The 26,408-nt window shown below is 38.2% G+C and overlaps 1 protein-coding gene across 2 annotated transcripts in view; it reads right to left on the bottom strand.

The window, feature by feature from the left end:
- dis3l2 (DIS3 like 3'-5' exoribonuclease 2) overlaps positions 1-26,408 on the bottom strand; it is a 516,063-nt gene that overhangs the window by 277,797 nt on the left and 211,858 nt on the right. For both annotated transcript variants that reach the window (XM_039766315.1, XM_039766323.1), the window contains exon 7: positions 26,135-26,226. In XM_039766315.1, the coding sequence (XP_039622249.1) occupies positions 26,135-26,226 (92 nt within the window). The remainder of the gene's footprint in view (positions 1-26,134; positions 26,227-26,408) is intronic.

Below are 26,408 nucleotides of genomic sequence, written 5' to 3'. Positions count from 1 at the left end.
AGTATTCTGAATGTTCACTGAGCAGGAATATCATGAAGTCAATGTGTGGCGATTGCTCCTGGCGCTTCCTCAAGTCAGTTTAAGAAGCGCGCAGAGATTAACAACTGGGTTGGGGAACACAATATAAAGCATTTAATGTGCTATATTAATTTATGACGGGGTTTGAGAAAATCTAGTAAATGAAACATTCATTTTAAGATGAAATTTAGTTTGCGACTTTCTACTGATGAAATAAACTAAGAGAATAAAGTGGAAATGTTGACTTTAATCTAGATGTAAATGTCGAGAATAAAGTGGAAATGTCGAGAATAAAGTCAACATGTCGACTTTAATCTCGACATTTACAGTTTTTTCACCGTGGCCTTAATACGCTCCCTTAGGTTTTTCATGGCCTGTTGTGCCAGTTTTAATCAAGCCATGATCCATTTCTCATCCGCGATTCTACTTGTTTCAGTTTCTGCAACACGCATATAGCGAGAACAACGTGCTTACAGCAGTGCATTATGAATTACGCAGGTAATTCCTAATGACGTATTCGAAATTCCACAAGATGGTACATTTCCAAAGAAGTAAATATTACCGATGTTGTCGGGGAAAAAAATAATCGCGCCTAAGTAAAGACTTTTATTGATATTTCATAATATTTGGAAACTGTTAGAATGTTTTCTTCTTTATTTTTAATAAACTGACAGCGCTGACTTGTTTTATATGAAAAATTCTCTAATCAAAAACGATCTATAGACAGCTCATCAAAGTTGATGTCATGCAATAAATTTCTTAACTCCTCAATATATCACAACCTATGCGAAATCGCAAATTTCAGGAAAGATTAACTGCCTAACAAACTTTATGTGGCAAAAACAATTGCATTGTAGGTGAAATGACAGCATTTTTATGTAGAAAAAATGGATTTTATCAATAATATATAAAAGTTATCGATTTTAATGAAAAATCATCTAATTACATCGTAATGTCGGCATGACAAAAAATGACCGCATCTCCAAACGTGTAAATAGTAGGGTGAAATACTTATGTAAGACCACAAGAGTGATTCCCCTTTGAAAAATCAGCCGTCATTTTGTAAACAATATTGAATACCAATTTGAGACATGAAGAACATGCCTAAGTAGACTGTTTCCGCATACGAATCGTACCCAAATGTTTAAAATTTGAAAGTAGTGGTAAAAATGTGCCCTGCACAGCATATATTTTTTCTCCAAGAAATTGCACTTGTCCACGGACAACTGAAACCAGAAAAACACGCTTGTCCGACGGTCAATTTACCCGTTATGAACGAGTCGGGCATTGGATTTCCGCACCCCTGATCTAGGTTAAAAATCACACATCTCCCACATAATGTAAGAGTGAAAATATGGCTAAATAACCTGATCCAAGATCATCCCAAGAAATACCATAAACTCATTATGCTTGTGCTTTAAGTCTATAAGGCAAGGCAAGGGTTTATCTGGGAGTGAGGTACCTAAATCTGTATAGGGTAATTAATATATCATTATTCAGAACACATGCATTTCATGTGTGTTCCATGTCTACAAAGATCTATGTAAGTGTAGGAGGACAGGAAATGTTGAACATGTTCCTAAAAGACCAACTTTTTTCATGTTTTAGTACTGTATAATGAAGTCCTAGTATCAAATAAACACTATCACAAAAGGTACAAATATAACAGAACAAGTGTGCTTTTATTCAAGACTATAACCAAAGAAAAAGAAATTGTGTTTGTGTACTTCGTTGGCATGACTGCTTTGGTAGTACAGCAGTAAGAACTACTGACTCATAAGCATAACAGGTCGCGGGTTTGAGCCTTCCCGCGTACCAAAATAAACAATTTGATTAATAAGCTGCTGTTATTGTTACTATTATACAATAAAAACTATTATACAATTTGAGTCTGTAACAGCCGGTGTAAATGTATGGTACTTGTAAAAGGTTATACCTTTTTTTTAATTATTCACTTTTATTCTCTCAGTCGTGTTCACGCTCCCCCTGATCTGACACTGCTCTTTTCAAATAAAGACGTGCTATAACAGAGATGAACTCAGATGAGGATGGGGGTTCTATATTGGAGAAAGAGAACAGAAGCCCTCCCCAAAAGAAACATCCATTAACATACAAGAACAACGCAGCTACACCAGGCGTAAACGTAAAAGATAGCACCATTTGGGCAGCAAGAGGTCCGGCGTCATCCTGCCTGTCAGTCTGCCACACACCTGTCCTTCAAAGAAAAGCATGACTTACAGAGCTTGCCAAGGTATCGTGCAAAGTCCAGTTTGTGATTATGTTTTATGATGGTCTTTATTTGAAAAAAATTATATGTTACTTACAGATACTTCGGATCGAATGATATTTACCATGATTTATTTACGCATCTTTCTACAGTGTAAAGTCACAAGTAAACTGCAGAGCTTCCTCTGTTTGAGCGACACGGGCATGTTGACAAAGTGCATGTGTACTGAAGTGACTTTAACTGCAGGTGGAAGCTCCTGTCGCACCCTGCGCAACTGTGTTTGATCTCATTCAGGAAAAGATCCCAGTCGCCCCATGGGAGAAAGACTTTCTGAGACTAAGTTCATAACGCTTATGAAACCTTTTCTGGACAAAGGCAGAACCGTAACAACAGTTGGGGTACTTTTGCCGGGTAGAGCCATTTGCAGTGGTGGAAGTGCAAAGCACCTGTGCCAGATGGTGCCTGAATTGACATCGCTTTGGGCAGAGCAGGGCCCGTTGATTGACTACACAGTGGGACTGGCGGTGTGGTCATGAGTGAGACAAGATGGGAGTCTGCATCTTCTAGTTGACGTCTCTCCGGGCTGTGAGGTCTGAATAGGATAAGCCAGAGAGGCGTCAGTTTTAAAGGCACCAGGGCTTGCACATTTTTAATGAGTTTCATGCACTACATTATATTAACCTTGTTTTTAATGGGATTTTTCTATTTATTGAATACTTAACAACAATAATAAAAGCACTTGCAACTTTTCACCATTCCCATTCTTGGTTTGTTTTGTCCTCATCTGCCATGTTCTTCCAGTTACATTATCAACGTTGTCAGGTTCAAGAGGTTCCCAAAAGCGAAGAAGGAACCAGGGGCCGACCCGCACCATCGCAAATGGTGGCAGCCTTGGGATGAGCGATGGGGAGTTAAGAACAGGAGACAGAGCAGCAAATGGAACAGGTGCCTGACTTTTGAAAGAACCCATGGAACCCAAGCTGGAATAGAACATTTCAATGACTGAACTTTTTACTGGACTGATTATTTGATTGGTTTTATGTTTGCTTTAAAAGTTTTTAATGTCCTTGTGTTTCAAGGGGGCTTGGGTTATTTTAGTGCTTTTATTGATTTGCTTTTAGTTCAGTGACAGGGCTAAGCTGCGGACCTGGGCCACCACTTGCAATGGGTTGGTAGAGGAATGGAGCCCTCCCATGCAACTGGTGGGTTAAGGGGGGAAGTATGTGGTATAGTGGGTCTGCGGCTCAAAAAAGAGCAGCCATCTTAATTAATAAGAAAATAATGAACACATTCACGCTGGGGAGTTGGTGCAAGTGCGAGCGGTCTGCCGAAAGACGCTCACGTCTCCATGTTGGTGCGAGGCAGTCAGCCATTCATTCGTTCCTTAGCCGACATGTGTGGGCAGTGTTATTGCCTTATTATCAGCCCAAAACGGTAATCAGGAATTGCACCTGCAACAGCTCCCCAGCCAATGAAGGGGAGCGCAAAAATAAGAAAGAGAAGAAAGGAAGGAAGTAAAACGGGAAAAGAAGCATGAATGAGAAAGAGAGAGAAAACAAGTCAGTGAACAGAGTTGAAGCAGGTGGACAGAAATAGAGCCCCAACAAGGAGCGAGTGGCCATTGCTCAAGAGGGGGATATGGGTTGATCCTGCTGAGCATTTTGGAAGCAGGAGAGACCATCATGCTCAGGGCTACTTTCATCGAGTGGAGCCACTGGCAGCAGTGGAAGTGCAGAGCACCTGTGCTGGATGAAGCCTGAATTGGCAGCGGTTTTGGTGGAGCAAGGCTCTTTGGTTGTGCACAGATGCTGCTGGATTGACGGCAAGGACACGGGTCGGACAAGATGTGACTCTGCACCTGCTGGTCGACGGCTCTCCGAGCTCCCAGGTCCAAATAGGATAAGCCAAGGAGGTGTCAGTTTTAAAGGAAAGCACCAGGGTTTGTGGATTTTTATTGATACTAAAATAACAACATAATCACCATTAAAACCATATATTTTTCAACATAATCCCTTTAAAATCTAACACTTGCTGTAATACTCAGAAAAAATGTTTGAGTTACTGAAATATTTTGCCATGCTTGTGCGACCAATCTTATGAAGCAAAAATGATGTTTTAATCACTGACATAATGTATCTCAAACAGGAAGACCAGGTAGTCATTCAGATTATGGAACTAGGTGAAAGTCATACAGGGCCAGGATTTGAGAATGGGCTTGGTGTGGCATATCTTTGAATCAACATTTTCACAGAGAAGCCTTTGAAACCTATAAAACATGAACGAGGGCACTGTTGTGAAGCAGTAAAGGGAGTACAGAGCCCTTCCCCTATTTACTGTTGCAAACATCAAAAAAATCAACATACTGTAATACTGACCAATAATTTAAGGCCTTTTCAGACATGTACCAATATGGACTATTTCTTCAACATTATAAAAAAAATGGTGTGCTTAAACTTCCTGGCATTGGCTTAAGCCTTGAATTTTTTTGGTATTGGAAAATGACTGTGTTTCCATTTTTTCAACTGGTTATTCTTGACTGTGGATCACAGTGATGTATTCAAGATTAATTACAAGTTATCAAAACTTTCTTAAATGTCTCTTAATCTAAATTCATTAGTTCAAGATCCTTGTTGGAAAATCAGATTCAGTGATGCTTCACTTCTGGAGTAAACATTCTGGGCATTCAATACGGACAGACCTTGCTGATGTATAATTGATCATAAAGAATGCACTCAAATGACCGATAACTAATCCCTATAGTATCTGTGATCTCACATTCTCCAGTCTACCTTGGCAGCAACATTTTCTTTCAATGTAGATGACAGATGCTAGCTGGATTTTTGGTCTTCTTCAAGACAAGTCCTGCCACAGAAATGTCACAATTAAACCACAATAATGGGGACTGGCTGTGTTATACATTAGCTAAGAGAGAATGGATCTCTGAAAGTGCACTGTGTTGTAGGATTAGAAATTCAATGATATAATAATATTCAATTTTGAAGATGTTACTATCCAAGTTGACCTAAATCTCGAAATAAGAAAAATGCACCATAAACGGCAAATAGTAAAAAAGAAAAAAAAAAATTGTAATTCACAAATTATTACGCATGTAGTAAATTTTTCCCACATAAAAATCAGCAACGCAAATTACAAATATCAGGTTCAAGTAGTGCTGGGTGGTATACCGGTTTATACCAAAAAACGTTTTTTATTTTTGTTATGATATAAATTTTTCTAATACCGGAACACCAGTTTAAATAGCCTAAACAACGTTCGTAATGTGGCGCAGCACCAAACTTTTTAAGGCAGGACCTTTTTCACTGCTGCACCGCTAAACAGGCATACAACAGAGTACATGCGTTGGTGGAGGTATTGAGCAGTGAAAATGGACAGAGAACATTCCTAAACGGAAGCTGTAGCAGACGATAAAGTTGAACATGATGACACAGGAGAAATTTTGAAGAAAAAAAGGTGTTGTGTCTGTTGTCTGAAGATACTTTGGTTTTAAAAGTTCAGATGTGGACCATTATGTTCAAATGTGTGAATACTGCTTCTATACTACTGGATAATGCTGCAAGCCAAGTTGTCCTTGTTTTATTTTTTTTTCAATACTGTGTAATGTACCTGGTTACTGTATAATAGTGTGATGATGCCAGTCCCCCACAGACTCCCTCTTCACACATGGGAGTCTGTTGAACCAACACTGTCGATAGTTATGACTGAGATGAGCTGAGAAATCTCATTGAAGCCAGGGGTTGGTGGAAAGTGCTCAAGTGCTTTTGTTAAAAGCAGTCAAAAGTAAAACCAAAAGTGTCTATTGTGCAGTGTTCAGAAAAATACAGTACCCAAAATAAATAGCAAATCCATAAAACCAGTGAAATGTGGGGATAAAATCCATAATAAATAAATCTGTTAAAATAGAGGTTAAAATGCAGTCTCTCTCTTCTCGCCCGATTGCAGCACACCACCTTCCGTCTCCATGGCTCACCCTTTACAGGAGTTGCTGGCAGAGCCTTTGCCACAATGCGCAGCCAAACCGTCCGAGGTCAGCACACCTGCCCTGTCTTCCTTTGTGCTCACTCAGTCGCTCCTCAGATCCATTGGGAGGTCTTACATTTCGCTTGCCCCACTCTATAAGCTTAGTCAGTGGGATGAACCAGGCCGGAGATCACCTCAGCCTGTGCTCCCTCACGGAGCCCCAGCACGTGCTGCCTTCACCTTCCTGTTGTCTGTATCGTCTCCCATGACTGACTTTTACCATCTTTACCCTCCTTGTGTTCTATCTTTTCTTTTTTGCGTCCCTCTATCCTGCCGGCCAATAAATATACATCTACATGGGTGCAACGCCTTATTCACATGCCGCAGTAAGCCGAAGAAGCAACAGAGAGCGATCGGGTGCAACTCACCCTAATCACCTCATCAACTCCCCGCGGTTGTGCAATTGCGTTTTGAAGTAATAGTATTATTATTAGAAGTTGCACTATTATTTATTTTATTGCTAGTATATACTAGTTTAAATATTATGCAGTTTAATTATGGTAAAGTTGTTTAAAAAGTCACTTTAACGTGTCAGTGGACAGAGATTGTTAACATTAACAGAAAGTGTAGTTGGTTTACAAAAAATATTTACTATTTATTCCTTTTCTAAGACATGTTTAGTGCAATACAACTTTTAACAAGCACCTCTGGATATTTTAGTAAGTCTAAATGCCTCTTTAGATGGTTGAAAACATGTTGTCAAAATTTTTGTTTAAGTTGTTGCAAAATTTGTTCAATAAAAAGGTTCTATATTTTGACTGTAACTGTCATGCAACGTGATTCCTTCTCTTCATTGGTGCCTCATTAGTGCCCCCCTCCTTGAAAACTATCACTTTATGGGGCCATGCACACCTGTATTAATACTTGTGTACACATTAAAATGTTTTTTGTACAATGTACAGTTCTCATGACAGTGGAATAGGTAATTCTTAGCCAGTCTACTGCAGTAATTGCAGTGGAAAATGTGGTTAACTCATGCATGGAAAAAAAATACCGTTGAATACTGTGAAACGGTACAATTTTGAAAAATACCGTGATATAGAATTTTGGTCATATCGCCCAGCACTAGCTTCAAGCACAAAATGTTTTTGTCACTTTCACTCAGCTACTATGTGTGTATTTTATATACAGTGCAGAAATAAGTACGATCAGTTCCAACTTCATTAAATACATTCTGGAAATATTACTTTGCAATTTTGGATCAGGATGACTCAATAGGATCACACAACTCCTAAAGAGTTTTCAACCACACATACAGAAAGTATTAAGAGCCCTAAACGTTTTTCATATTTTGTTATGTTGTTGCCTTATGCTAAAATAGTTTAAATTATTTTTCTCTTACCAAATAACATTTAGTACCTCAAAATGACAAAGACAGGATTTTAGGAATTTTAGCAAATTCCTGATAAATAAAAAACTGAAGTCTCACAATATTTCAGACCCAATGCTGTAACACTTGAAATCTGGCACGCAAAGACAAGTATAAAGGTATCTATATTAATAAAAGGCAAAGCCCTCACTGACTGACTGACTGACTGACTGACTGACTCACTCATCACTAATTCTCCAACTTCCCGTGTAGATAGAAGGCTGAAATTTGGCAGGCTTATTCCTTACAGGTTAATTACAAAAGTTAAGCAGGTTTCATTTAGAAATTCTACGTGTAATGGTCGACAACATCCGCCATGTTAAACTTTCTTATTTATGGCCCTATCTTCACAAAATTTGGTAGGCGGCTTCCCTGCGCTAACCGAAACCGTTGTACGTACTTATTTTGGTGGTATGACACCACTATTGCTGCCATATTGAACTTTCCAACGGTCTTTGTTACCTATGGGCCCATCTTCAAGAAATTTGGTACAGGAGTTCCGAACACTAACTGAATCCTATTTACGTACATATATACGTCCATAGCCTGCAGCTCGGTCACTGTGTGAGGCAGCGTTGGGTCCCCCATCCCCACGCCTCCCACGTTGTTGGCTGCCTGCATATATAAGGCCGTCCGCTGCTCTGGTCTCTACATTCCCTTCCTTGCTTCACCACGTTAATCACGTCTTCCTGCTGATAATTGCAGCCTTTTTATTTAATCCACGGCTTCTCCGCTGTTTTATTGTTCGTTTATTATGATTCTAGTTATTGTATAGGTATTTTAGACTTAGTTTACATTGTTCAAGTACCCATTTCCTTTATCGTTCAAACCGTACCCCAATTAAAATGTCTATTGAGGTGATCACCATCGATCAAAGAACTGCCACTTACCGAGTGGTTTCCATGCCCGGAGATGGCGCCTGCTTTTTCCATTCTCTGTGTTACATATTACACGGCCATATCAGGCTCACTCTTGATATCCGGAGAAACATTGTGTCTTATGTATTGAATGACTGGGACAGGTTCAAGGTGTGGACTGATGACAGTACAGAAGATAATTATACTACACATGAGCACTATAAGAGTGAAATGCTTAAGCCCTTCACCTATGGTTGTGCATGTGAGTTGATGGCTGCCGCTGAATTGTTCGGTTGTCGCGTTCAAGTGTACCGAAATGGCCAAATATTTTACACCTTTCAACAACCGCCAATTAATCTTAAACATCTTAGATTCACAGGTGATGATTTGAGTAATGGACACTTTGATGTTTATGAATGTTTAAACTCTCAAAAGCTGGATGTGAAGTAATCAATGAAACCGGTTGTATGCTTACAGCGCTTGACAGATGCCGAATGTCACTTCAACACAAGTCCTGCAAATACTAACGTAACTGAAACAAACCATGAAACTCAAGCCGATTATGACAGCAGCAATCAAAGCTGTGAGATTTGAGGCAAGATTGCTTTTCACATGGCCAACTGTACGTTGCATGCTCAAGAGTAAGCTCAGTGCACAGCTTGGTCATATTACAACCGGAGGGCCGAACTGACAATGTGACATACAAAGAGATCCTTAACACTAGAATTACCAGAGCGTCCCACCTTAAACCGCTTCTTAAAACCATTCTCACCTCTCCGCCAGCGTCTTTTGTTAATCTAAAAGTGCTGATAAAAAAAAGTTGCAAGTAGCCGGCTATTCCATCCCCCCACCGATTTAGAACGTGCACAAACTTCTCCCAGCTCATGCCTTGATTGATTATCTGGGAGTGAAGTGGATTTTTAGAGTGGAAATAATAGATCATTATTTGGAATACACGCATTTCACGTGTGTTCCGTTTCTACAGTAATTTGTGTAAACACATTTTAAAACAGAAATGTTTTTCATATTGTAGTAGTAAATGACAAAATGTAGGCATCAACTATATAATGTATGAAGCCTGAAGTCCAAATATCAAATTAACAGCTTCACAAAAGGTACAAATATAACAGAACAAGTATGCTTTTATTCAAAAATATAACTGCAGAAAAAAAGCCGCCTTAGCATGCCACATTCTTATCACAACTGCCATGGTAGTGTGATGGAATCAGCTGCTGACTGTAATCTAAAGGTCATGAGTTCGATCCCGCACGATTCTCTTTTAAGAAGTAAACTGCTCTTATTCTTACTATTTTAAAATAAAAACATACATTTGATTTCAGTGTGTAACAGCCAGTGTAATTTATGATACTTGTAAAGGTTAGTTTTTTTTTTTATTCACTTTTCATTCTCTCAGTCGTGTTCAAGATCCTTCCCCACCTCCCCCAATCTGACACTGCTGTTTTCACAAAAAGATGTGCTGTAGCTCTGCAGCGTACTTGTAACTGCATTCTTGTACCAATGCTTGCGAACTGCAGTGCCTGCATACACTTTCCGTGGCATTAACACGTCTGTTTTTTGAGCATACCCGTGTCGCTCAAACACAGGAACATATGTTGGTGTACAAGTATAACAAAACAAGTGCACTTTTATTCTAGACTATAAGTGAAGAAAAAATAAAGCAAGTTACAACTAGGCCGTTGATACAACAGCTTGTGTGGTGCAATGCTAAGAACTGCTAATTTCCGATCCATGCTATATAAAATCATCACATTCAAATATTAACAATTCCCACACACCCAACATTCATAACATGTGTACTTGTTGCAGTGTACACACCTCTCAGTGCTATGGTTCCTATTACACTGAATGAGCACCTGACACTGTACTTTCTTCCCTATATACAGTGGGTACGGAAAGTATTCAGACCCCCTTCAATTTTTCACTCTTTGTTATATTGCAGCCATTTGCTAAAATCATTTAAATTAATTTTTTTCCTCATTAATGTACGTACGCACAGCACCCCATATTGATAGACAAAAAAAAGAATTTTTGAAATTGTTGCAGATTTATTAAAAAAGAAAAACTGAAATATCACATGGTCCTAAGTATTCAGACCCTTTGCTCAGTATTTAGTAGAAGCACCCTTTTGAGCTAATACTGCCATGAGTCTTCTTGGGAAAGATACAAGTTTTTCACATCTGGATTTTTAGATCCACTGCCATTCCTCCTTGCAGATTCTCTCCAGTTCTGTCAGGTTGGATGGTAAACGTTGGTGGACAGCCATTTTTAGGTCTGTTCAGAGATGCTCAATTGGGTTTAAGTCAGGGCTCTGGCTGGGCCATTCAAGAACAGTCACAGAGTTGTTGTGAAGCCACTCCTTCGTTATTTTATCTGTGTGCTTAGGGTCATCGTCTTGTTGGAAGGTAAACCATCGGCCCAGTCTGAGATCCTTAGCACTCTGGAGAAGGTTTTTGCCCAGGTTATCCCTGTACTTGGCCGCATTCATCTTTCCCTCGATTGCAACCAGTCGTCCTCTCCCTGCAGCTGAAAAACGCCCCCACAGCATGATGCTGCCACCGTCATGCTTCACTGTGGGGACTGTATTGGATAAGTGATGAGCAGTGCCTGGTTGTCTCCACACATACCGCTTAGAATTAAGGCCAAAAAATTCTATCTTGGTCTTATCAGACCAGAGAATCTTATTTCTCACCATCTCAGAGTCCTTCAGGTGTCTTTTAGCAAACTCCATGCGGGCTGTCATGTGTCTTGCCTCTCCTCAGTGTGTGGAGACAACCAGGCACTGCTCATCACTTGTCCAATACAGTCCCCACAGTGAAGCATGGCGATGGCAGCATCATGCTGTGGGTGTGTTTTTCAGCTGCAGGGACAGGACGACTGGTTGCAATCGAGGGGAAGATGAATGCGGCCAGGTACATGGATATCCTGGACAAAAACCTTTTCCAGAGTGCTAAGGACCTCAGACTGGGTCGAAGGTTTACCTTCCAAAAAGACAATGACCCTAAGCACACAGATAAAATAATGAAGGAGTGGCTTAACAACAACTCTGTGACTGTTCTTGAATTGCCCAGCCAGAGCCCTGACTCAAACCCAATTGAGCATCTCTGGAGAGACCTAAAATGGCTGTCCACCAACGTTTACCATCCAACCTGACAGAACTGGAGAGGATCTGCAAGGAGGAATGGCAGAGGATCCCCAAATCCAGGTGTGAAAAACTTGTTGCATCTTTCCCAAGAAGACTCATGGATGTATTAGCTCAAAAGTGTGCTTCTACTAAATACTGAGCAAAGGGTCTGAATACTTAGGACCATGTGATATTTCAGTTTTTCTTTTTTAATAAATCTGCAACAATTTCAAAAATTCTTTTTTTTTTGTCTGACAATATGGGGTGCTGTGTGTACATTAATGAGGAAAAAAATGAATTTAAATGATTTTAGAAAATGGCTGCAATATAACAAAGAGTGAAAAATTGAAGGGGGTCTGAATACTTTCCATACCCACTGTAAATAACATCTGAGCTATAGCGCGTCTATGTGAAAACAGCAGTGTCAGATTGGGAGGGGGGATCGTGAATGCGACTGAGAATAAAACTGAATTTAAAAAAAAAGCTAACCTTTACAATTATCATGCATTTACACTGGCTCTTACAGCCTGACTGAAATCAAATGTATGTTTTTATTCTAAAATAGTTAAAAAATAAATAACCTTCGCCGTTCTGCCTGCCTGAACTCCCTGTCTATCTATATAGTAATAACAGTAATTTTATTATTATATAGGAGCTTCCCTGTCTGCCTATCATATAGTGTCTTTCCTTCCTACCTATCTATATATCTATCCCCTTAGCTGTTTTTTATATATCTATTATACAGTGCCTTCCCTGTTTATTTATATATCTAGTGCCTTCTCTGCCTGTCTGTCTGTCTGATTGTATATAGCACTTAACTTACTGCTCTGTACTATTCTGTCCTCTGCGTGTCCTGGAGTACAAAAGAAATACCACCATACAGCAACATGTGCGAACTGGCAAGATCGGGGAAAAAAACACACGGTCACTGATTACAAACCGCAAGTTGAATGAAAGAGACAATATATGTAAAAACATCATTGCACTAATGCAATATTATCTGAAAACGAACAACGTCAGATCGGGTTTGAATATGCGCCCGATCTGACACTGTTCGGTTTCAGATAATATTGCATGTACTGTGCGTTGAAACTGCTGCACTGAATAAGCTGATGACTTCTGTAAGAGCATCAGCGTGTATTCAAACCCGATCTGACGTTGTTCGTTTTAAAATAATATTGCATGTATTGTACTACTTTAGAATAAAAACATACATTTGATTTCAGTCAGTCTGTAAGAGCCAGTGTAAATGTATGATAATTGTAAAGGTTAGCTTTTTTTTTTTGTGTTTGAGCGACACGGGTTTGCTCAAAAAATAGACGCGTAATGCCACGAAAAGTGCACGCAGGGACTAAAGTTCACAAACATTGGCACAAGAATGCAGTCACAAGTACGCTGCAGAACTACAGCGCATGTTTATGTGAAAACAGCAGTGTCAGAATGGGTGGGGGGCAGATTAGGTAGGGAAGAATCTTGAACACGACTGAGAGAATGAAAAGTGAATAAAAAAAAAAACCTAACCTTCAAGTATCATAAATTACACTGGCTGTTACACACTGAAATCAAATGTATGTTTTTATTTTAAAATAGTAATAATAAGAGCAGTTTACTTCTCAAAAGAGAATCGTGCGGGATCGAACTCATGACCTTTTGATTACTAGTCAGCAGCTGATACCATTACGCTACCATGGCAGTTGTGATAAGTGTGTGTCAATGTGGCATGCTAAGGTGGCTTTTTTTCTGCAGTTTTTGAATAAAAGCATACTTGTTCTGTTATATTTGTACATTTTTGTGAAACTGTTAATTTGATATTTGGACTTCAGGCTTCATACATTATATAGTTTATGCCTACATTTTGTCATTTACTACTACAATATGAAAAACGTTTCTGTTTTAAAAATGTGTTTACACGGATTACTGTAGAAATGGAACACACGTGTAATGCATGTATTCCAAATAATGATCTATAAATTTCACTCTATTCGACGATAATCAATCAAGGAATGAGCTGGGAGAAGTTTGTGCACGTTCTAAGTCGGTGGGGGGATGGAATAGCCGGCTAATTGCAACTTTTCTTTATCAGCACATTTAGATTAACAAAAGACGCTGGCAGAGAGGTGACAACGGTTTTAAGAAGCGATATAAGGTGGGACGGATCTACAAGTTTTTTCGTAGGCTCTGGTAATTCTAGTGTTAACAAATAATTATAGGCATATTTTCCCTCAGTTTAAAAAGGTTTACTTTTCTTCTTAATAAAAATTTTAAGGCAGTACTTTGCCGCTGTTAAGTGTGGGTATTTTGCTAGTCTTTAATAAAAGCCTGCTCCGGAGCTCTCTGGACCTCAGTCTGGGCCAAAGGTTCACCTTCCTTTTGGGTTTTTTAGGGTTTTGTCTGAGCCTATCCCACCAGGACTGGGCCCAAAGGCTGAAAATAAGCCTAGGCAGGATGCTTGTCCATCACGGGGGCCACTCTCTCTCTCACACATGCAAATTAACACATACACACAAACACACACATATACACATGCATACATACATATATATAAAATATAGTGATAATTTGTAAGTGCCAATTAACACAGTCTAAATAATGAAATAAAAATGTTGTAATTCTTTCTGAACATGCGTGGCCATAGTAATTTTCATAAAATGGGACTTGTAAAGCAATTTACTTGATTACAGCGAGTGATCATTATTAACATTAAGTGAATGTTGCACTCTGTTGGTAAATTATGAAAACTTTCAAGAGGCTGGTCATGAAACAGCTCCAGTCCCTGGTTTCCTAACATCATGATCCTCTACAGTTTGCCCATTAGGCACATATACAGTAGTGTGGAACATGCTCTGATCTACATGTAGCACAGAGCCTACCCCCAGTTGGATAAAGCCAACACCATGTCCTTTGAATTTTTCAGTGCTTTAAACACCATTTGGCTCCTTTATCAACTGGGGAAAAAAGCTCATGGCCATGAATCTTGGTGCCCCCACAATCTTCTGAATCATGGACTGCCTGACCAATAGACAACAGTTTGTGAAACTCAGGGTCTCTGTTTTAGAAATGGTGGTGTGTAATACTGGAATACCATAGGGAACTATAATATCCCCATTTCTTGACACCTGCAGAAATTCTCAGATCACTCTTGCATCTTAGGGTCTGATTTAGTCCTGCCCTGCCCAATGTTAATCTGATAAATACTAGTATGACAGTTAATTTGCCAACAGACAGGCTATACAGGTACTAAATAATAACCAAAGAATCTCTAGAAACCCTCCAGAAAAAAAGTGATTAATATAAGAATGCATACAATGCTACTTCCATGGCCCTGGATCTCCACAGTCTTGAGTGGAATAAGAGCCATATCACAATGTAATGCTTCCAGAGATATCAAAAATTGAATCAACTTGAAAATAATTAGAAAAAGCTACATGAAAACACAAAATAAAAATATACTGTATTTTTCGCTCCTTAAGACTCCCCTAAGTTTAGAGAAGGAAAACAAGAAAAAAAATATTCTGAACCAAATGGTATACTAATATATTTAATAAAATATAGCAGAATAATATTTCAACCACGTAAAGTCAACATCGGTATTAAGAACCATCATAACTGTCATTAACAAATGAGGAGAGACTTTAAGGTTCAAGCACTCTTCTAGCTTTCTGGAAACCCCAAGCAATCCTCATTGCTAGTGTCAGAATTTATGAAGCTCAGTTGCTCACAATCACTTTGCAGGAGCACGTACCTATCATGCAGCATAACCTGTCCAAAGCCAACAGGGGACAAAGCACGTTTGGACCAATGCTCCCTGGAGTTAGAAACCGGATTCCAAAAAAGTTGGGACACTAAACAAATTGTGAATAAAAACTGAATGCAATGATGTGGAGATGGCAAACGTCAATATTTTATTTGTAATAGAACATAGATGACAGATCAAACGTTTAATCCGAGTAAATGTATCATTTTAAAGGAAAAATATGTTGATTCAAAATTTCACGGTGTCAACAAATCCCAAAAAAGTTGGGACAAGTAGCAATAGGAAAAAGTAAATTTGAGCATAACAAAGCGCTGGAAGACCAATAAACACTAATTAGGTCAATTGGCAACATGATTGGGTATAAAAAGAGCTTCTCAGAGTGGCAGTGTCTCTCAGAAGCCAAGATGGGTAGAGGATCACCAATTCCCACAATGTTGCGCAGAAAGATAGTGGAGCAATATCAGAAAGGTGTTACCCAGCGAAAAATTGCAAAGACTTTGCATCGATCATCATCAACTGTGCATAACATCATCCGAAGATTCAGAGAATCTGGAACAATCTCTGTGCGTAAGGGTCAAGGCCGTAAAACCATACTGGATTGCCCGTGATCTCCGGGCCCTTAAACGACACTACACTACAAACGGGAATGCTACTGTAAAGGAAATCACAGAATGGGCTCAGGAATACTTCCAGAAACCATTGTCAGTGAACACAATCCACCGTGTCATCCGCTGTTGCCAGCTGAAACTCTACAGTGCAAAGAAGAAGCCATTTCTAAGCAAGATCCAGAAGCTCAGGCGTTGTCACTGGGCCAGGGATCATTTAAAATGGAGTGTGGCAAAATGGAAGACTGTTCTGTGGTCAGACGAGTCACGATTCGAAGTTCTTTTGGAAATCTGGGACGCCATGTCATCCGGACCAAAGAGGACAAGGACAACCCAAGTTGTTATCAACGCTCAGTTCAGAAGCCTGCATCTCTGATGGTATGGGGTTGCATGAGTGCGTGTGGCATGGGCAGCTTGCATGTCTGGAAAGGCACCATCAATGCAGAAAAATATATTCAGGTTCTAGAACAACATATGCTCCCATCCAAACGTCATCTCTTTCAGGGAAGACCCTGCATTTTTCAACAAGATAATGCCAGACCACATTCTGCATCAATCACAACATCATGGCTGCGTAGGGAGAAGGATCCGGTACTGAAATGGCCAGTCTGCAGTCCAGATCTTTCACCTATAGAGAACATTTGGCGCATCATAAAGAGGAAGGTGCGACAAAGAAGGCCCAAGACGATTGAACAGTTAGAGGCCTGTATTAGACAAGAATGGGAGAGCATTCCTATTTCTAAACTTGAGAAACTGGTCTCCTCGGTCCCCAGACGTCTGTTGAGTGTTGTAAGAAGAAGGGGAGATGCCACACAGTGGTGAAAATGGCCTTGTCCCAACTTTTTTGGGATTTGTTGACACTATGAAATTCTGAATCAACATATTTTTCCCTTAAAATGATACATTTTCTCAGTTTAAACTTTTGTTCCGTGATTTATGTTCTATTCTGAATAAAATATTAGAAGTTGGCACCTCCACATCATTGCATTCAGTTTTTATTCACGATTTGTATAGTGTCCCAACTTTTTTGGAATTCGGTTTGTATATCGCCAGTCTAGTCCCATCTCTATTTGTAATGCCAAAAAGCCCTTCATCTCATCTTTTGTTGTGGGTTTCCACTTTGAAAAATGAGAATGCCGTGCAAGTGTAGCCTGCCTCGTCTTGACAGTAGCTGAAAGGCAGCCTCAGAAAAGAACAGCCGGAAATAGTCCAGTGGCTAGTAATATGTTGAGTCCGACAGCAAGTCATGCTGTCTTGTGAAGTCCGGTAGCCAGTTTGACTCCTTCGGATCAATGTCTGGGTATTCCTCCCACACAAACCTTACCGTAGGTGCATAAGCTGCGCGAATGCACTCAGCTGGGTCGGCATTGGCTGGTGTCCGATCAGCTGATGCCAGTTCTTCACTCTCTTGTTCGATCGCCTGATCACTGTCAACAAAATCAAATTCTGAAAAAATCAGAGCCCGAGTCAGCGATAATGTGCTAAACATTGTCTGCTGGGTATTTTGTTTTCTGCACTCTCTTCGTTCCCTCATGAGATGTTGATGCCATTTTGCCTTTATTTACATTTCATAACTGACGCACACGCAAGGATTAGATGCCGAGTCAATGAGTCTAACATTCTCCCATGCAAAGGAGGAATGCCTGTAACGTAACGGTGAGTTTTTTCGCCATTATCAGCTGATTGTCGCCCTCTACCCATGGATGTCGACTTTTGTCAGGTAATACACATCACAGCCTGTGATGCAATATTCTCTACATAAGACGCACAGACATTTCCACCCTTCTTTTATGGGGGAGAGTAAATCTTATGGAGCGAAAAATACGTACTTTGCGTGGGAATAAGTGTTAGTGACATATCACTTGAATATAATTTTGGTTAGTACATTTCTTCACCTCAAAAATGTACATGTACTTCTTAGTCTAAATGAAAAGGTTGCCTAATAAAATATATGCATTACTGAAACTGGAAAGGCCTAAACCCCTAAGTGACACAGCATGATCAAGCGTCACTATTAAGCATCTTTAAATACACAGTATTGTTATGCCAAACACATGGGAAGGAATATTAAAGGGATAGGGGTGACCAGGATAAGAAATGCAGAGAATATTACCCAAAATAGTCATTAACAGAAGGTCTGTCCTATCTTTTGTCAACCAAAAAAGCTAACTGAAACTCAAAATCTTTTGCCAGAAGCTAAAGGTCTATTACCAAAACCATACACACATGTTTTTGTTTATATCTGCAAGCTCAACTAACCAGAAAGTAAATGACACTAACCTTGTATACGGTTTTGATGACTACACGTCTGGCAAAGTAATGTTGAGGCAATTGCTGCTCAAAATGGCAGTACACAGAAAAAATAAGATATTGCCAGAAAAATAACTATCTAAAAACATTACAGCTAACAAAATACCAGAGTTGAAATCTGTGACCCCAAAAAACTGTACTTTATATTAAAATATAAATGTTTACAAAAATGAACAGGTACATAAGTTACAATATATCAATACTGTTTAAACCAAAACCCTGGTCATTAAAGCACCATGGATAGTGTGCAAACAACAACATCCAATACTATCCAAATAAATATACTCACAAAACTTAACAACAAATAAAGTTTTGATCATTTACAGTGTAAGAAACTTTAAAAAAAATGTGCTTAGTTTTTTCATTTTCCCCATGGACAAAAATAAATATCCATTTGATTCCACTGAAATACAAATTTTGTAAGCTTTCTATTTTCATGGATTTTAACCTGCTTGTAACTGTATTAATTATAAGAAAGACACAGTAGTTGGTGCTACTATCTGTCCATTCCACTGTCTATGTGGAATCTTTGTGTTTTTTTCTATATCTGCATGTTGGTTTTTTTTTTTCTCTCTCATATCCCAAACACACACATTAGACTAACTGGCGATTTTGAATTTGCCCAGTATGTACCTGTGTTTATGTGTGCAAGGATGTGCCTTGTGATGGCATGCCACATGACACCAATGGGTGGACCTGGGCTTCCTGTCCAGGAAACTGAAATGTGAGACAGAATTGCAAAAAGGGTAGATGATGGAAGTCAATAAGAAGATAATATGAACTGGAGGGAGTTTTCATGGCAGCCCTAACAATTATCAGGTTTGCTTGGTCTTTTTAGCTTTTAAAGGAAAGAGGTGTGCACAGCAGGACTAGCATGCTTGTAAAGTACACTGCTCATGTAAAACTTAAGCAACTGAGAACAGAGAAGAGATTTCATGTTTTTCATTTACATGTAACCAATTTCAGGTTCAGAGATGCCTGTAAATTATGGACATGAAAGCATTACGTATTCTTGTCCAGGACAAATACTTTAGTTTTAGTGAATGTTCCTGTTCCAGTAAAACATTCAAATTTACATTTAAAAGAAATTGGAACATAATATTATTGATTCAAATATAGAACATAGAGCAGAGTGTACACAAAGGTAAAGCTCAAACTTTAATTGTTAATTTCCCAAATCAAACCATTCTCTGCTAGGTAGAACTAATGTATATGCTGACATTGATAATGGTTTTAAAAGAAAAGCATAATTAATCATTTATAATTAACTTTTTTATACAGGGGAAAAATGACTGTACTTACAATAAGGTGATACATATGTTAAATTCCTACTTTACTATAAACATGTCAAAGATTATTTTAAAATATTGTTTTCTGCACTTGATGTAAGAAATATATTTTTAAAAGAATTAAATTATCCTAAAAAAGTAGCTTCTGTAAAGCTAAAAAAAACTTTTTACAAATAATAAGTGAAACCCCCACTTCTCTATTTTGGCAAAATAATACACTACAGCCAACACAGTAATTCATTTGGAAACTCAAGTGCTACAAGTTCAGGTGGCAGCAGGGGGTACTAGGGGTGGAAAAGTCAAGGCATTGTCTGGGAAGTAGTATTCCATCATTCTGACTTTCACAAATAGCCCTAATTTTAAATATGTGGAAGGGCATACTCTAGACTTCAACAGTTTTCAGCTCTTTTAATAATAGGTAGAATTTCATTTTGTAGAAACATTTGCTGCACAATAGCCTTATGGACTTGATGTAATTAGTCTGATGCACTCCCCCAGACACTTGCTTCTTGATTTGCAAAACAGTGTCTTTCAGTTAAATATGTAATTTGCAAAGTGAATTTACACCTTCAAAATGTATCTGTGTTATAATCTTGAGATGATCCTTTAGGACTAAAGATAATTTTAGACTTTGTGTTGGCTTTCAGATAAAGACGTTAATATTAATTAATTAGTTTTAATGAAACTAAAACACGATCACATAAAATACATTATATTATGGTGTCAGGAGATCTTTGCTAGACAATTTTGAAAGAACAGGCAAAAATGAAAAATGGAATCCTCATGTGAATCTTCACTATCAATTACAAATAACTTTTCTGTTTGTTTGATTTTACTGCTGCTTTTTATTTGTTTTAATATGTATAGTATGCCTTTCGTATTATGTAATAAGCATGTCTTTCGTATTAAAAATAAGCAACTAACCAAAAAGGAAGTTGGGCTTAAAAAACAAGACTTCTTTGTGTTCTTTCTTGCACCATTTACTTACCTCTTGGAAGGTGCATATTACTGCCACAAATAAAATGTGAAATTTCACTATTTGCCAGTAGATGTTGCTATATACTGTAGATCCATTTAGTGATGAATCAAACAAGTGTGTTACACGCACACTCACAAAAATAGCAAACAGCGGTGCAGCTTTCCAGTGATTTTCTAATCGAACATAAAAGGTTTACTTAATATAAAGTATCATGATACCTGCTTTTTAATTCTATTTCATTAATATTTTTTATCGGAGTGCACTGAGTAACAGTAAAAATCTGAGCCTGTGTTTAACCATAAACAATAAAGCTGGACAAATATACATGTGTTACTCTCATTTTTATATGCATCCAATTTAAGCTTACTGAAGAAAAAAAATAGCATATTCTCTTTCTTAAATCAAAGGCAGTCTAAAATACTAGGAGTGTGAATTTATACACAGGCACTGCTATTATCTTGATGTTTGAATTGAGATTTATTTAATGAATCATAATTCTATACAGGCTGCATCTTAGCACTACATGGTACTCTCAAAATCATTTGCTCTTTCTTAAATGTGTGGAATTGCTTTGCTTATTCAGCACCTTCTTCAGCTTAACTGTCCTGAGCTTTGAATCTTACTATCACCTCCCACACTTAAGAGAGCTCCCTTGTATGGTGAACCAGGGACATAAAGATGTCATTGATAGCACTAGGTTGAAAAAAAAAATGCTCTGCTATTATGCCATGCTATGTTTATGGTTGACTGGAGTAAGCCACGCTATTATCTTACTTTACTGGATTTGGACCCAGTAAATTAGGCTTCAAAGATGTGACACTTTCGCTACAATTTTGGCTGTTAAAACCAAAAAAGGGTCCCTTAACTACAAACACACACAAAATTAATGAACTTCTTTTTCACTTTTATGCCGATTTATTTCCCCGGTCCTCTTCCTCTGCTTCCTCTGATGTGGACTGCTTTTGTGACCCCTTACCTCTCTCATCCTAGGCTTTCAGCAACAGAAATCTCCACGGTGGATATTTCTCACACTTTCTGAACTAAAAGAGGCTTTGGACTACACGAGTACTGGGAATTCATTAATGTCTGATGGGTTGCTCTCTGAGCTCTAATTTTATGTTTAATTCTAATTTCTACCTTCCACCTTAACCTTTCATTTCATTTGGCTTTGATTACCATAAACACAAACAAGAACTACGCTGACTGTCCCAGCTTTTGATAATTACTGTTCATGAATTCTAATGTCAAGTTGCTGGGTTGCTAGAAAAGGTGCTTGCTAGTTGACCGAAAACAGTGATTTCTGTATTGACTCATCCAGCCTAAATTCACTTTAAGTCCCACAATGTAGCTGATAATGTACATCATTTGTGGAATGTCAGACATTGCTCCTGTCCACTCACTTCCTGCTTCAATCTTCTCCCTGAATGCAGAAAATGCTTTTACTAGGATGAATTGATCCCTTTTTGTGGAATGTCCTGGCTATAATGGGTTTCTGTCCTTTCTTTATTAATATGGTTCTAACTTTTACTACTTCCCCTTTTCAGTTAATCTCATGATAATTATTCCCTACCTTTTTGTGTACTTTAAGGATCCTGACTAGAATGTTAACCTTTTCATCTCCTTTCTATTCTCTTGCTACAGCCTTTTGGCATTGCCCTTAAAACCTAGACCATATCACTCCCATACTAATTAAAGATATCCCTTAAAAAAATATTGTATACTGATACTTGTACACATGACAATAAAGAATTGAATTGAATAATAACCTGCATTGTATTGGTAATGCTCTATGTATCTTCTCCATTTCCTCAAACTGATTAACACTTATGAAGAACTACCTGGCTATAAGATTAATTGATCTTTTCCAAGTTAACCTTTCTTGTCATCTCTCTTCCTTTCTCTTTTTTCATTCCTTAAACAGAGTGGATGTTTAAAACACAGTCTAGAAGCTCAATATCAAGACAGGATATCAAGGCACAGCATGTGGGGGTGTTTAGTCCAGTTCAGAAGTCTTAGAAATTAGCCACTGCTTTTTGTAGATGATGTGTTTCTTTTGGCTTCATCAAGCTGTGAACTCCAGCTCACATTGGGACAGTTTCTAACAACATGTTAAAGTGGCAAGGATTAAGGATCAGTGCTTCTAAATATGAGACCAATGTCCTCAGTAAGAATATGGGAATATAATATGTGAATAAGTGGGAGGTAAATTACTGCAAGTGGAGGAGTTTAAGAATGGGGTCTTATTCCTGAGTGAGGGGAGAAGGGATGTCGAGATTGAAAAATGGATGGGGGTAGCAAGTACAGCTATATGGTCACTATACTAGTCCGTAGTGGTGAAGAAGTAGCCGAGTCAGAAAGTGAAACTCTAAAATTTACCAGCTAATCTACATCCCTACATTCACATATGGTCATAGCTTTGGGTAATGACCAAAAGAATGAAATTGCTGGTACAAGCAGAAAAAGGAGCTTTCTCCGCAGGGAGGCTTGGCTCTCCCATAGAGATAAGGCTCGACATACAGTACAGCCACTGACCCTTTATATTGAGAGGATCTAATTGAGGAGATTTGAGCATCTGACATGGATACCTCCTTGTGAAAGTTTTACAGGCACAACCAGTTGGGAGGAGACCCAGGGGAAGACCCAGGGCTTGCTGGGATGATTATATCTTCCAGATGACCAGGGAATGTCTTGATATCCCACATTATAAGTTGGCAAGTGCAGCTGGGGAAAGGGATGTATGGACCCCACTGCTAAGACTGTTGCCCATGTGACCGGTTTCAGATATGTGGTTGAAAATGAATGAATTAATGATTCAGTAACAAAAGGTCAGTTTCAATTTGGAAAATTCTACAGTATCTCCAAAATGACTATATCATGTTTAAAAATGTAATAAAAAAAAAAGAACTTACAATTTCATTTAACTCAATTTTTGGTTAATTTTTCCAGTGTTCTTAATTGTATTTTGGGTATGTTGTTAAGCTTCCATATTTTCAAAAAGGTTGCTATGACTCTATATAAAAAACCTGTAGTCAGCTTATTGCTTCAAAAATAATTACTATTCAAAATTCCCCTTTTTTCTCAAATTATATTTAATACTTACTATAGTTCTTGGTGATTAACATAGGTAATGAAATAAGGTAGTTCACAAGAAGTTGCACTTTGTGTTGGTAGCCATTCCCATAAAAATCCCACTTCCTTATTTTGAGCAACTATATGCTTCCCTGTCACAAACTGACAGCTGCTTCTGTGACAGAAGCAAAAGGTATTATAAAAAATAGATGTTTTAAGAAAGGGAAGGAATCGTACAGAGAGACACATGATTTCAGGTTGAAAATATATGCAAAAAATCTTGTTCTGAATACAGAACTTTAAAGATTCATGCTTTCTCAATGTACATGACCTGCAGTTGAAGTCTCTTGTATCTTTAACTAATAATTATGCTTGTCAAAATATTTCCCATTATAAGTGCTATTCAGAAATTAATTAAAATACTAATGTTAACCAGCAGTACAATATATCAAACAACTTTCTAGAAACCAGTTTGTAACAACCAGACAAAGCAAAAGCTGTGTGGTTTTATCACTTCTACCTATCCAATAAGAACAGTTACACATATATCTGTGTACCAGCTTTAGCTCACATGCACACACATACCATTGTTTTCAAACTTACTGTACAATTCTATTATATTTAATTATACTGAATATTTGTGTAAATGACTACAATATAATTTTCCCCAATTGAGCTAACATCCATTACACAATACTGTACTACTGTCAGAGCTCATCTTACAACATTAGCAAAGAAAAAATTAAATTATTTTTGCTGACTGTGACAGTCTGGGTTTAATGCTGTTTCCACCATGTTCTTAAACCTGGGACCATCGATAGTTTGATCGAGATGAGCTGAGCAATGTGCAAAAGTGCTTATATTTTCAAAAAGTGCCCAACTACAGATATACTGTAAATATCTTCAGTAAATAAATACTCCCATAAAAACAATACATTCCCATTAGTCCATACATAAGTTCAATAAATAAAATACATAAAAAGAATAGCAGTCCCATCAATAGAAAAGCAATCCTTATGCATGTCCCAGTATTCCGCTTATTGACCAAGCCATGTGGCATACCTTGCCTCTTTACCAAAGAGGCATTTTAGGGACTCTAAGTTCACTCCATCAGCTCCACTGTTGCACTCCCAATTGCATGTAATTATCCCTAGGTCAATCTCTGATGAGCACCACATCAACCATGTTCAGTGTCAGCAGACACACTCTGCATCATAGATATCAGACCTTTGGAACTTGTCTTCTGGCACATCTCGCTGGCTCCCACATGAACTATCTGAAGTCCATAGGGTCTTCTCTGCTCTTAGTTGAAGAAGAATGGCATCAACTCAGCTCCTATTGACGAGTTACTTCTTTGTGTAGGAATCACAGCACTCACATCACTGCCCTTTTCCTTTCCATGTTTTCCTTCCTTTCATTTAATTTCTCTACACAGCTAACCTTACTTCAGAATCATGCATAATTCTCAATAACCTTCTATCATGTTCTTCTGACCTCTCCTCCATGCTAACCACTTCAGGCTCTTTTTAGCCTACTGCAGGTGCCTTAATTAAGCCCCAAGAAGTGTCAATGGCAAAACTGATCAAGCTGACCATGTCTGCACATGAATACAAATTAGTCTGTTTAATATTAATAATAATAATACATTTTATTTATATAGCGCCTTTCCCATGCTCAAGGCGCTATATGAGTGTTTCCTCACTAAACACCCAATATGAATGGGTACACTACTGTACGCACCCACCAAGTTTGACCACAGTTTTTTATTATAAACCATACCATACCACAGACCTCTATGAGCCTTATCACACTGTCCACATTCACAGAGAATCTGTCAAAACTAGAAATAAAAAAAACAAGGACTAAACAGTTATTTTTTAAAATAATGAGCCCATAATCAGTGAAAAATTCTGATTTTATTTATATGTACAAACCTGTAAAACCTTACACAACAAGAAAGTTTCTTTCTGTGGACCATTAATTACATTGCTAACATTGTTGCACCTTTTATTATTCCCTTTCACTCAATTCTAATTGCAGCTAACATCATCAGTATCCAAATGAAAACATGCTAAACACTTGGGTGGAGATAAAAGTGGAAATAAAAAGAAACAAAACACAAAGCTTGCTAATGCAGAAAACTTATCAATAGTCAACCAGAAGCCAACAATAAAGTGAGCTTAGTGCCAAATCAGAGCGAAAGGTTTCAAGCTAATCATTACAAGCAGGCAATTTTCTATATACTGTAATGTGGATTAATCTCTAAAAACAAAAGGCAGTTAATAACAATGCAAGGAGGTTTCCAAATGATAAAAATAGGCTCAACTAGGGAATGGGGGGTTGTGGTGGTGGCTTTTCGCATGATGTAAGTTCTTGTGTGCCCACTTTTAAAATGAGACAATGATTGCTTAGTTCTCTCAATATTAAAGTTTATATGGAAGTAATTAATACTATTTTTTTTTAAATACCATGCTTACCTTTGCAGTCCTTTGAAGAAACTTCTCAGGGTTGATTGTGCTTGAGATAGTATCTTGCTTTGAAGCTGGAAGTCTTGCATTATTAGGACAAGCTGTACAAAAACAGAACATATCATTTTGATTAAGGCTGACGCAAACTAATTACACGGAATGTTGCCTAGGAATATAAGAAAACTTGAAGTTTAATTAATACAGTCTACCTTTATATACGGTCTTTCCTGGTGAACTACATTATAAGGCATTTTACAAATTTTTAAGAACAATGCAACCCAAG

This window comes from Polypterus senegalus, chromosome 1 (assembly GCF_016835505.1).
Source record: "Polypterus senegalus isolate Bchr_013 chromosome 1, ASM1683550v1, whole genome shotgun sequence".
NCBI classification, from domain to species: Eukaryota; Metazoa; Chordata; class Cladistia; order Polypteriformes; family Polypteridae; genus Polypterus; species Polypterus senegalus.
Note: the sequence above shows the minus strand (reverse complement) of the source record. Positions and strands in the feature narration are given on the sequence as shown.